Source organism: Penicillium longicatenatum (assembly GCF_028827895.1).
Source record: "Penicillium longicatenatum strain IBT 33135 chromosome Unknown contig_3_segment0_segment0, whole genome shotgun sequence".
Lineage (NCBI taxonomy): Eukaryota > Fungi > Ascomycota > Eurotiomycetes > Eurotiales > Aspergillaceae > Penicillium > Penicillium longicatenatum.
The window spans coordinates 1,597,662-1,610,219 of record NW_026643121.1 but is presented as its reverse complement, the minus strand read 5'-3'; the positions used below and the strand labels follow the sequence as shown (position 1 = coordinate 1,610,219).

Below are 12,558 nucleotides of genomic sequence, written 5' to 3'. Positions count from 1 at the left end.
TTCCATGCAGCGCTACCCCATCTCGCCTCTAGTCATTGTAATTAGACTGTCGTGATCCATCCTTGTTGACTGCTGGCAAGCCATATAGCGCATTGATCTCATCCTCCTGGGATTTGCCTGATTCCTTTAGAATTGGTCGTTCAGCCTGGGCTGCTACGCGGACAGCATGTCGTCGGTGAGGTGTGAATCCGTATGTAGCAGTGTGGTTCTGGGGCTTTATTTAGCATCAAACTGATACTCTAACAATGAAAGAAACATACCGTTGTCCTGTTGTCCCAGATAGCAACGTCACCCTTGTTCCACTGGAACCGAGCGTGTGCCTCTTGAGTTGTGGCAACCACATCAGTGAGATACCGAATAATAGCATCACTCTCGCCCTTGGGGATACCAATGATGGTAGTGACGAAGCCGGGATTGAAGAATAGACTGTTCCAGCCTGTGACGGGGTTTGTTCGGATAAGAGGGTGTTCGGTGGTGACGGGGTCTCGTCGGACGGGCCGACCAAGGGCGCGTGAGTCGTTGGCTTGCATGTCAGCCGAGTGGAGGGCTGTCAGGCCCTTGAGGTAGGTCTGCATGTGCGAGGATAGCACATCATATGCGGCATATTGTGATGACCAAAGGGTGTCTCCACCGCCCCCAGCGGGAGGGCCTGTGAGCACCTTCAGCATGGTGTATGATGGAGGTTGTACTTCATAGGTAACCTGTGACGCATTGTTAGTTCTAACTTCGTCACTCCGTCATTATCTTGGAACATACGTCAGAATGCCACAAAAAGCTTGGACTGAATAAAGCGCGGTTGTCCGGGGAGTTGTCGGCTGTGTACACAACATGCACATCTTCTAAACCTTCCTTGCGAGGAACGGAAGTGGTAGCATGCTTTTTATGGATTAGCATTTGTGCTTTTCGGCGACTAAAAGAGTATGACAAACCTTGTGCAGCCGCCCAAAGTGCTTCCCAAGATTCCGTTGCGCGTCAACGTCCAAATTTTTCTGATCACGGAAAAAGACCACACCCCGGTATGCTACTAGACGGGCTAGGTCATCTCGTTGTGCGTCGGTCAGATTGGCCAAGTCGACTCCATGTATTTCTGTTCCAATCTTCGGGTTGTAGTCAAATACGTTGGACGCATCTTGGAGCAGATTACGGAATTTTGGATCCCCATGAATTCCTCGGTCTTCGTGATAGATTTCCTCTAGGGGCTCCCAGTGAATGTTGGGGAATGACGGCAGAAGGTCATCATGCTCGTAGCTGGTGTGCTCTTCCACGCGCGTCCGTCCAGGGACATAGCCGAACTTGTTGCCGCCCGCGACTCCCTTGGTGGGAACCACTATGGGTACCGGGCTCAAGACAATGGGCTCTTCGAGAGAGGGTGCCATTGTGATTTCTTTAAATGATCTCGACCGTGGATTCAAATAAAGAGAAGGCTTCCTTGGGTTGGAGTGGGACTGACGTATAAATTGGATAGATTATCTCAACTGAAGCAGATGCTTTATATAGATTTCAATCGATGAAGAGAGGAACTCCTGTGGGTCCAGGCCAAAAATGAGTCAACCTTGGATAAGCTGAAGAGAATCTGATGCGGTTGCGTGCACGCTTCCCAAAGATCGCGCCATCGACATACGTGATCACCCAAGTCGGAAATAGAGCAGATGAACTTTCATTGGTCCAACCAATCATGAAAGCGAGCAGGTGTGCTTCTTCGTTAGTAATTGTGATTTCCCCGGAGTTTTCGTGGTGGGACCCTATGTACTGTATGCTAGGGAGGCGGATCACGCCATCTTGGTGACGTTGATGGCAACATTAGCCCATTTCTACCAAATGATCAGGGTTGGAGATAAGCCTCCGTGCCAGGGGTTAACAGATAATTTCACCGCTATTTCCAGACATGAGAGATAAAATGGTATGCGTACGCAATCCAAGGCATTGTTGGCATTGCGAAGTTTGTGGGGTTAGTCGCGGGAGCAAAAGTGGAGGTTGGAATTAGCAAGCAACATTTGTGGCGCTAAGCGGCGATCACGCAAGAGTGGCGGGCTCTGGCGTGTGAGCACATCCAATGCCATGGTAACAGATTCCTTGGAGTGCTTCCAAGGATTTTAAATTTCTATACAGAGCCTTGGTCCGAATTGAACTATCGTGGCGTGGCTTACAGGTTTTGTCATTATCAATCATCCAGCAAGCTCGTAAGCCAAGTTTAATTTAGGCCAAGACCCCTGGAGATACCATGCATGATCCTCTCGAATCGTTGGTAATACGTTCTTAGAAAATGCATCAACGCAGACGGAGTTTAATTCCAGAAGGAAGGATTCATGATCATTTTCGCATACTCAAAAGACCAGCTCATTGCATTAGTGTACATTAAATCGATCGATATAATCCGAGACTCCCCCTGTTCTTCACATCCGCCCATCACCCAGACCCAACGGTCCTAGGCTCACTTCCTGAACCTGCTCGGTAACACCACTTAGTCGAGCAGCAACACCCATAATTCCAGCTTCAACATCACCCAGGACAGCAGCCAGGTCGTTGACCGCAGACTTAGGGGTCCCGGCACCAGATCCATCACGAGACCTGGAGCTGACAAAGTCGTGGATCTGACGGTTCAAGTTGACCTCCACACCGTGCAGGTGATCTTCAATCTCCTTCAGGTTGCCCTTGTAGCGCCCGAGGACGGCACCCATCTCGTCAGAGCGTTGGGAGAAGTAATCCACCAGGTTCACGGGCACACCGTTTACGGCATTAGCGGTGGATGGATCGACTTCCACGTCATCAGGAAGCGCCAATGTATTTTTGCGAGTGGATCGCAATGAGCCGCGGTCTGGAACCTTTTGATCATGCACTGACCACCAACCGCCGCCCCCTGAAGACTGATATTGCATGGGCAGTTTCAGGGTGTCGATCGCACGGAAGGCAACCTGAGCTTCACCCGCATCACGGGTGACAAGCCCTCGGAGGTGGTCAATATCACTGGCGTCATTCTCAAGGGCATGTTGAATGGTATCTAGCTTGCCCTGCACAAATTCCACGTCGTTTGGAATAGTTGATCCCTGCTGTTCGATGGTAGGGAGTATGTCTGCAACCTCGTTGCACATGCGAATCTGCTCGAGGATGGCGTTGTCGATATTCTCAATCTCACGGCGAAGCTCATCGGCGCAGCTCTCGTACTTGGTGGTAGGGAGGAGATTGGTAAGATCGACCTTCACACCCGGAACGACGTTTCCTGTGGCCGTACTTTGCTGCAGCGGCTGCGGTGTAGTGCTGGTGTTGGCGAATAGCCCAAGGCTTGGCTTTTGAGATTGTTGGGATTGCGGTTGAGTGTTTTGGGTATTGCCGCTAGAAAGCATTAGCTCAGTGATATGTTACTAGGATTTATCTTTGTTTAATGTCTTACAAACCACCGCCTGTAGCTGCCCCCAGGCCACCGCCGAGACCACCCAGGCCCAAGGCAGGTTTCTGCTGAGTCTGGGCAGTAGATGTAGCTCCCAGTCCACCGCCGAACAAGCTGCCTGTCCCTGCTTGAGTGGTGCTGGTGCCAGAGCCGGCACCAGCTGCCGTGGCTCCCCCACCGAACAAGCTAGATGGCTGTGCTTGCGTAGTTGTGGTTGTAGAGGCTCCTCCAAAAATGCCACCGCCAGTCGCGCCACTTTGTGGTTGCCCTAGCCCTGAGAACATATTGGATCCGGTGGGTTGAGCGGATTGTGTGTTTCCGAAAAGACCCCCTGTTGTTTTCGATTGAGCGGTCGAATTGGCGTTGCCAAACAGGCTTCCTGTTGTGCCTGATGCTGGAGTGGATGTTGAAGTGGTTTGTGGATTGGCGCCGCTGTTCGAAATCTTTGTTAGCTATGGTTCCCAGGTTACCGAAGAAGCAACTCTGACACCCCTGTCGTCCGCGACCAATCAGTCGCAAAAAAACCTGGAACCCCAGAATGGATCCACCAGACTCATATAACGCAAGGGGTTGCCGATCCTAAGCTTCGATGGAGCTTCGACGATGTAGACAGCGCTGAGGCGGGAGCTGAGGTAAGGCTATGTGACTCACAAGAGGGAATTTGCGGAGTTGGTATTGATGCTTAGCCCGCCCGTCGAGGGAGCAGCAGTCTTGGGTGCGAACATAATAGGCCGGAATGTAGTGAATGACCTTGAAAATAACTAGAACAACATTCAAGGCGCGTGCAATCCCGATAAGATTTGCGTCGGTGGATCGTTTTCCCGGGCGCCGAGGCTTGACGACACATGAACGATCAAGCCCTACTTTTACTTCAACTTCGAGTCTGGGACTCGACTTTACTCTGGTAATCGGCTTGAAATCATCAACATTTGGGTATTTGTAGAATTTGTGAACTGTATCTTCTGGTTCTCTGATTCTGCCCATGCTGTGCATCTTTCGAAAACTTGATTTTGTTCTCAATCTGTTCCTCTTTCAGTTATACTCTCAACCCCCCATTTCCTTTTTCAACTATGGCCAATGATGCCGTGAAGACATGTACACCGAGCTGTGTAGCCTCAACTGTACCTCCAACTAACGTAGATCAACTCACTAAATCGGATGCTCCTTCGACTCGAGTTCCGGCGAGCGATGTGAATGCTCAAAGCTTCAAAAGTGCAGAATGGTGAGTTGGCATTGTTTCCTTTCCATAAGCGTCAGTACTGTCATCTTTATTGAGAGGACTTGACAGCCCTTAAGTTATGCTCGTTCTTAATCAGAAGACCGGCAGCAGTTGTCTTCCCTGGCTTCATCCTTGCTTTCAATTGGACTGACCTCAAAATGCCTTCCAGGACTGCAGATGGCACCACTCTTTTGACAGACTCTGCAGATCATCATATCCGATCATTTGTTCTGTCAGTAAACTGTTAATCCATCTCCTGGATTGGAATCGTCTTATCTGACACAACAAACAGGCCGCCAGACCTGCTTGACTCACCTTCCATTCATCATCTTTCTCCATATTCAACACTCCCTTCAGTAGAGCCAACATATGCTTCTGCTGCTTACCCTTTCTTCAATCTTCAAGACCCATCCACAACTCTCTTTCTTTCTTCCGTCAGAGATCACCCAATTCGGCTGGCTTCAGCCCTTGCCCCAGTATCAGTAGCAAGCTACTCACTGATTAATCCGACAACTGAAGCCTTCATAACTCCACACTCCATAATATATCCATCGTCACTTGGAGGAACTCACTTCCTTACTGGCTCTGATAGCCTCATTTGTCTCTTCGATGTTTCTCGACCTGGAAAGGATGGCCCTGTCTCATGGCTGCCAACCATTCCAAGTAAGCGCAAACAGATCGTTGGTGGGGGTATCGGTATGAAAGGCATTGTTTCAGCGATGGCTGTGAGTCCCACTGGTGATGGAATTCTGGCTGCCGGCACATTCACTAGACAGGTTGGCCTATATAACTCTAACGGCTCTGGTGAGCTTTTGGGGACATTCAGCATTGCAAAGACCGAAGCCAACCGTGTTATCGGAGGGAAGGGTATTACTCAGCTTGTCTGGAGTCCTTGTGGGCGTTACCTGTACATCGCAGAGCGAAAAAGTGACGGTGTGCTTGTCTATGACGTCCGCGTGACGGGGCAGATGCTCGGTTATCTGCGAGGACGCAAAGCTGTCACAAATCAGCGTATGGGCATTGATGTTGTTGCTGCTGGTGTAGATGGTGCTCATGAAGTCTGGGCTGGCGGGACTGATGGGTTCATGAGAGGATGGAAAAACCCGATGTACGCTGCAGGTGGGCAAGACCCTGAATGGGAGTTCAAGGTTCACAATGGTTAGTATTGCCCGAGGAGCATTCTATTCTTTGGGGGCTAACATGAGATAGATACTGTCAGCAGTACTGTATTCCACCCCATGGGCAGTGTTGTTGCTACTTCCTGTGGTCAGCGCCATAATTCAAGCAACCCGGATGACATCGATTCAAACGAGATAAACAATCAGAAAAATGGAGAAAACAATGTCAAAATCTGGACGTTGCCTTTTCTAGACTCTCGATCAGAAGAACAATAGGAAGCGTGAAGTTAGGCTCAACTTCGGTATTACAATTGTGAACCCTAATCGAAAGGAGATTTTCAATCATTCATTTGAGGGAGAAGACGCATGAATTGTTCCCACGGGACGCGAGTGAATTCTTTACTTCCAAATCGAGCGAAGGGGAGGGTGTCGTCCAGGAAGCCCTAACTTTCAAATGAATTCAATTTGCCTGCTCAGTTGCGCGCGTATGACTATTGTTGTCCCAATTTAGTGAAAGCACACAGCAATTTCCTGTGTTTTCATTGGCCCAATCAAAATTCCAAAGAGGGTTATTTCATTCACCATCCTAGGCTTGAGCTTCACTTCTTGCCTTTTTTTCTCAACCTTCTTCTTCCACCCCCATACTCACACCTCGCCTGTCTGCATTTTCGTTGACTTTTGTACTGCGTCCTTTTTTGCTCTTGCGTTCCTAGCATCTCCGGTGTTCGGTGTCCAGCTCTTCGAAGTCTTTACTCCATTCTCCTCTGCATCATGTCGAGTCAATTCAACTCTTCCGATTTTTCGACCAACGGCGCCACCAATACGGTCAAGACCGTTGCCATGGCTTTTCCTCTCTCCGAACCATTTTTTGTCTTACCTCAAAGCCCTCACGTTACTGATGAGGATTTTGAAAATTTCATGAATACTGAGACCCCCCATTCTGAAATTACCAATGCCGATATGATGAGAAACGATCCCCCTTATGCCCGGGATGATCTGCAGCCTCTCTCTGATGAGTACATGACCAGCGACTTTGATCTCGAGTTCAACTTCTTGAAATCCTTCTCCGATACCTCGGATATCATCCAGCCGGAACCCTACATTCAGCCAACAACCTTTTCGTCTGTTGATGAGGCTCATGAAGCCGTCCGCCGCCGGGGATCTACAGTAGAGGACCCAACATTTCCAACAACGACCGAGGACAAGTGCAACTTAGTTGCAGTTCTCAAGGTTGCCATGAAGTCCATTGCATATGCGAAGGACGGAGAAAAGACCATCAAGCCCTTCGCAGAGGGCCGGTACAAAGACCTGGCGGTCGAAGTCGCTTGCTGGGAGCTGTTGGTAAGTTCATCACCATCTTGTCTGTTTGGCACATGGATTAACATGGATCAGAGTACCATGATGACTCGACACATGAATGGTGCCTCGTTCACCGAGGCCCACGAAAAGAAGAAAACCGGGTCCTTCAGAGCTCACTTTAATGAAGTAATTCATGGTTTGCAGGTAGGTGTTCATGGAAGCATGGCTCGTTCAATATACTAATAATTCCTCCCTCAGGTGTCAAAGTCGATTTGTAAACACTTGCTTGATACGGTCTACGCGAAGGTGTTCGTTGACGACCCTCTTCACGCTGTGAAGAGAGTCTCGGCCAACAAAAAGGTCAACGATAACAAGAAAGACCTGCTTGAGAAGGGGAAGGAGGCTGCTGCCGGGGCTGCCAAAGCCCCCAGGGCCCCGGGCACTCCGGAGTCCAAGCGGATGAAGAAGATGCCACTCACCCCTCCGTCTACGGAGGGTCAAAAGAGGCGATCTCGGGGATGACGGCTAGAAACATGGGGCTGTTTTTAAGTTTGATTTGGGTTCGGTATTTTTTTCTTTCTTTTCTTTTTTTTTCTTTTCGTTTTTCTTGTCGGGTCAATTTTTCCCTTTTACAGCGGCTTACGAACCACCATTTAATCATAGCCTCCGGCGTTGAAGCATCGTTTCTCTCAGGTCATGTAGAACCTTTCTGTTCTTGAAGACTTCGTGCTTTTATCTTTATTTCACATTGAATTATTGTTCGTGCTCTTTCTATCATTTATTCAATTTCTATTCAATGATACATAAGAATGGAGGCTTCATGTCCCTCCAGGAATGAACAGACTGTCATAAATCCACAAATATTTCTGCTTGGGTTTATAAAAGTCCAAGCACAACGACCAGCAAAGCAGTCAGAGACCCAGCAGATGAAACAGCCATCGTAGAGGCAGCGCCAGTGCTCGTAGATGCAGCAGCTGTACCAGTACTTGTAGGGGCGGCAAGGTGGGCACTAACACCTGGGGTACTCGAAAACGTGTCATGGCCAGCAACTCCTGTAGTGTTGATACCAGACACATAAGTCGTGCCATTGCGGGAGTAGGGGATACCGACATCCATCCCATAAATGGTATCATAAGGAAAGGGAGCAGTGTAGTTGTATGTCGGAGCGCGGCCCTTGTACATGTCAATAACAGACTGGAGGATGCCGTTACCAGCTGAGCAGGAACCACTGGTGGTGGGTACGGGCCAATTGAACCGATAAGCTGTCAACCCCCATCTCATGAGCGGACCAGGTAGTGACTCGTTGATATACAGGTTTGTGTCGTCGATGGCCCAGTTGGTATAGCCGACTTTGTCAGCGACGAATTGGAATAGGTTAGCACCACAGTCCCATCGGCCCAGCGAGGGGAGACCCCAGTTGGCCTCCACGGTAGCGAGACTAGAATAGTGGGTGTAAACAGCGTCGTCCTTCGTGCCGATAAGATGCTTTGGGATGGCACCGCCTAGTAGGATACTAAAAACGCGGTTGCGCACACTATAGATCTCCGATTCAGGCACATTATAGACCTCCGACTCGTCGAAGGTGAGCAGCATGAGGGTATTATCCCAGGCGTAAGTGTCATTCATTAGCCTAGACACAAATCCGCGTAGCCAGTGCGAGCCGTATGTGACGTTGGTGTCGTGGGCATCATTGGTCATGTTAGGTGTGATGAAAGCCCACTGAGGAAGTTGTCTATTGTGCAGGTCATTCTCAAAGGAGGTAAAGTTCTTTATCAGACGTAAGGCGGTATCGTTGCTGGATATCTTGTTGAACATGACTAGAGGATTATGCTTGCGCATGTAGTCATCCGCATAAGTTTTTTGGTTGGAGTAGTTATACCCCTGGAAGCCAGGATATGGCATATCCTCCTGGTATTCGCCCCATGAAATGCCCTTTGTGTTCAATAGATCGGCCACAGTCGATACATTTGTCGGAATGTCGTGGAATAAATCTAAATGCTTATTAGCGAGATATCTCGGCTCGGAAAGAAACGTACTTACCATTGTCCATGCCATAATTGTCACCACTAGCAGCAGCGCAATAATTGGGCTGAGAGGTGTGGCCGACAGCATAATAGTTTGTCAATGTGATGCCCTGACTGGCCAGCCACTGTTGGTCAGCGTTCGCGGCGGCGTCGTTGTAATCCTGTGACCAAGTAAGCATCAATAAACCCTAATTCGTCAAATCCGTCAGCTAATACATACCACATTCTCCAGCCAAACTTGATAAAAGCGATCAAAAGCCTTTCCAGTGACATTCGAAGTCCAAGCTAGAGGCACTGTTGTTTGCTGGGCAGCTTCAATCGCTGCCAGAGCCGGCTCTGTTGTGGTGATTGTCGCACCGGCAGCAAGGCCGGCGACGGCAAGCACAGCAGCAATAGAAGCCATCGTAAAGGAGGATTGGAAAGATGACAGGAATATGCTCAAGCACAATGGTGATTCATGGAAAAGAGAAAGATCAATGGTTCGTCTTATATCGCGGTTCAGTCATGGATCCATGGAAATCTTGATCTATAATCGACGCGACCGTGGAGGGTGCTACCCCCAAATACGGAAGGGATCCGACACATCCGTGGAAGAGAAGAGCCCATAATAATGTAGAGTCCCCTCACGCTTATCGTCTTATTCCGGTTGAAGAATTGGGTGTCGATTGAGGAATGCCAAATTAGGAAACACAAGGTTGGGGGTTGGAAATGTATGCATCGCGATTGGCGAATATACGATAAACAAGCCTTGGATAAGCGCAATTCGCCACGTGAATATCGAAATGGGCCCATTAAAGGTTCCATCGGTGCTTTAAAGTTCATCAGGGTCCAGGGCGTAAACGGCCCCTGTGGCCAATACTCTCTAGCTCTTCCGCATTTACTCGTATACGCACTGTCGCTGCTTTTGTGGAGACTTTGCTTACTCTCCACCTCGAGACGCAAGTCATCATTGGACCAGTATCTGCCACATTATGTCCGAACTACGTACATCTTCGTCCACTTTTTTTTGTCCAGTTTCCTCTCTCCTTTCAATAATTCGCTCTCGGGTTGACACGGTCCACGCAATATTTCCTGAGGTCAACAATTACCACTCGGCTAGAAAGACGACGATCCCTGCCTTGGGCGTTGGGCTGGGCTATTCCATGGCTGTGACAAACTTCTCTTGCGATTATTAAATCTCTAAGGGGAAAGCGAAATCGGAAAACAATGCTGCGGAACTCCATGAAGTGCTCAATGTGATGCAAGTTTCGCTTAGACAACGAGCGCAATGTGTGGCTTTTAGCACCGGGCCATGCACAAGATAATGGTGGTACTGGATCAGGGATGCAGACTGGGATACCATTCGGTGATCCGGTATAAAGTTAAAGATGTCAGTCAAATGTCGTTAGAATTACATTCAATCAAAAATCCAAGTCTTATCCATGTTTATTGTTGGAGCGAGCCATAATCGTCTGATGGTACATGCCATTATTGCCTTGGAATGGTGCGTCGGGTTCACCATGGCCAATCTGTGCGGCCTTTGCCTGAATGGTAGACCATTTTTGATCACAGTGGTACATTTTAGTGGTCTGTTATTGATACGCAGATTCAACCAGTGCCTGCGAAGGGCCTCCTTACAGTGGGCAAGAGCGTCAAGAGATGAGCACTAAAACCGAATGAGAAAAATAATAATTGGCACAGATCACTCAACGATGGTGGCGAGCGTTTGGAATGCGCCCGTATATGATCCATCATCGTATTTATCAGAGCCAGGTTGAAGATCGGTAATATGACCCCGAAAATTGCTGTGTGGCGTAAACTTATGTCTAAATCGAGCAGATGAGGTCAGCTCGTTCCAGATCCATGTCATCTCGGATACAATTCTCGTGTTTAGTCTGTCGCCATTCCCGAAGAACGACCCGTGCTTAATTTCTTCACACTTTTGGGGTCTAAATAACTAGCGAATCGGGAGATTGTAGTTGTGCTAGCTCGGGATTAAGTCATAAGAAGAGTCAGAAAACCGAAGCAAGTCAAAATTGATCACTGAGGTATTTTGCTGTGTAGCTCATATCCATGGCCATTAGAGATTTTCCAGGGCCAGTGTCAGTAAGCTGAGCAATCAACCGTTGATCACTGTAAGTCTATAATCGCTGGAAGAAAGTTGAAACACGATTCAGCGGCCGCGTCCATTTGACGCCCCGAAATCGGATGACTAATTCAGCGTCTTCGCCCAAATTTGGAGGCAGAAAGGTTGAAATGCTGAAGAACTCAAGTCAAAATGAACTCGTTATAATTGAAATACGACTGACGCCATCCATCAATGACGCTATGTTATCCTTCATTATTCCCACAAATTCAATTCCCGGAAAAGCTTATTGGCTGGTTCGCAGGTATTGGCAATAATTTCTTTCCTAAAGATAGTACATGATCAACAATGATATGAAAGATAAGTCAAGCTGCATGGCGTGAAGACCGTGATGATGAATTTATCATCGAATTTTCGATCACGCATAGCCAGCCTTCCTGAGGGAGTTGGCCAGCCACTCGAGACCCTCGTAGATACCATCGCCAGAGGTGGCGCAGGTGGATTGTATGTACTTTGTAAAATGTCAGTTTTGGTACTAACGAGGTTCAACAAGCCAACATACCCAATTGTGTCTTAAGCTGTGGAGGCCGAGCTTATCAGTGACTTCGGCGGCATTCATTGCAGTCTACTCTGACGTTAGCTCACGACTCGCGCCGCATCTAGCGATTACTCACGCCCAAGTCCTGCTTGTTGGCCATAACTAGGAGCAATGCATCCCGTAATGCATCCTCATTTAACAATCTTTGAAGCTCCACGCGTGCCTCATTGATGCGGTCATGATCGTCAGAGTCCACCACGAAGATAATGGCCTTCGTGTCTTGATAAAAAATTCTCCACAACGGGCGATTATTGTCCGGCCCGCTAGTAGCCCACGATGTAAAATGAATACTCTTATATTCAACAATCTCCACGTTGAGTCCTGAACATAAATTTTAGTGTTCTTCGAGGGACAGTATGCGAAGGCAAGGGGATTCAAGGGGAAAATACCAGGGGCTGGAACAGACGTGACGATCTCAGAAAGCTTCAGCTTGTGAAGGATAGTAGTCTTTCCGGCGTCATGAAGCCCGACAATTATAATATTGGTTGTCTTCTTCCCCCATAGTTCGTCAAACAGCTTTGATATTGTGAGACCCATTATGATATGAATAGGCACGGCCTTGCTACCAGTATTGATAGTAATAGATGAATGCGAATTTGGGACCTTTAGAAACAGTGTACAATCCTAGGCGACGCCGACTAAATTTGCTTCTTTATAGGTGTTTATAAAATACGGCGAAAGCTGAAAGCGTAAGTACTTCGGACTTTGCCGGTAGATAGTATTACGGGAAATCACATGCGATAGGTTCTGGATCCATATTTTTCAATACTAAAATTAGGCTCAGCTATAGCGGGGTGGGATGAATCTGAGAGAAAAGTGCTAATATTCCGGGAGTTTTAGAGCGAGAAGA

At 48.3% G+C, this 12,558-nt stretch overlaps 6 protein-coding genes across 6 annotated transcripts; 2 read left to right on the top strand and 4 right to left on the bottom strand.

Moving 5' to 3' along the window:
• Nucleotides 1-28: 28 nt before the first annotated feature.
• N7484_005962 (TauD/TfdA dioxygenase family protein) lies at nucleotides 29-1,376 on the bottom strand (the record flags this gene model as incomplete). The annotated part of the gene is made up of 4 exons (XM_057116381.1): nucleotides 29-208; nucleotides 261-701; nucleotides 757-876; nucleotides 930-1,376. The coding sequence occupies 4 exons, from the start codon at nucleotides 1,374-1,376 to the stop codon at nucleotides 29-31; spliced, it is 1,188 nt and encodes a 395-aa protein (XP_056972264.1).
• Nucleotides 1,377-2,393: 1,017 nt separating this feature from the next.
• N7484_005961 (nucleoporin FG repeat-containing protein) lies at nucleotides 2,394-4,110 on the bottom strand (the record flags this gene model as incomplete). Its single annotated transcript, XM_057116380.1, has 3 exons — nucleotides 2,394-3,330; nucleotides 3,389-3,817; nucleotides 4,037-4,110. The coding sequence occupies 3 exons, from the start codon at nucleotides 4,108-4,110 to the stop codon at nucleotides 2,394-2,396; spliced, it is 1,440 nt and encodes a 479-aa protein (XP_056972263.1).
• A 652-nt stretch (nucleotides 4,111-4,762) lies between these two features.
• N7484_005960 (uncharacterized protein) lies at nucleotides 4,763-5,998 on the top strand (the record flags this gene model as incomplete). Its single annotated transcript, XM_057116379.1, has 3 exons — nucleotides 4,763-4,836; nucleotides 4,897-5,762; nucleotides 5,814-5,998. 3 exons carry the CDS (start codon nucleotides 4,763-4,765, stop codon nucleotides 5,996-5,998), a joined length of 1,125 nt encoding a protein of 374 aa, XP_056972262.1.
• Nucleotides 5,999-6,493: 495 nt separating this feature from the next.
• Nucleotides 6,494-7,543, top strand: N7484_005959 (uncharacterized protein; the record flags this gene model as incomplete). The annotated part of the gene is made up of 3 exons (XM_057116378.1): nucleotides 6,494-7,063; nucleotides 7,115-7,225; nucleotides 7,280-7,543. The coding sequence occupies 3 exons, from the start codon at nucleotides 6,494-6,496 to the stop codon at nucleotides 7,541-7,543; spliced, it is 945 nt and encodes a 314-aa protein (XP_056972261.1).
• Nucleotides 7,544-7,897: 354 nt separating this feature from the next.
• N7484_005958 (phosphoesterase-domain-containing protein) lies at nucleotides 7,898-9,448 on the bottom strand (the record flags this gene model as incomplete). The annotated part of the gene is made up of 3 exons (XM_057116377.1): nucleotides 7,898-9,012; nucleotides 9,062-9,206; nucleotides 9,266-9,448. The coding sequence occupies 3 exons, from the start codon at nucleotides 9,446-9,448 to the stop codon at nucleotides 7,898-7,900; spliced, it is 1,443 nt and encodes a 480-aa protein (XP_056972260.1).
• A 2,080-nt stretch (nucleotides 9,449-11,528) lies between these two features.
• Nucleotides 11,529-12,245, bottom strand: N7484_005957 (ADP-ribosylation factor; the record flags this gene model as incomplete). Its single annotated transcript, XM_057116376.1, has 4 exons — nucleotides 11,529-11,621; nucleotides 11,673-11,735; nucleotides 11,785-12,029; nucleotides 12,098-12,245. The coding sequence occupies 4 exons, from the start codon at nucleotides 12,243-12,245 to the stop codon at nucleotides 11,529-11,531; spliced, it is 549 nt and encodes a 182-aa protein (XP_056972259.1).
• Between the last annotated feature and the right edge of the window lie 313 nt (nucleotides 12,246-12,558).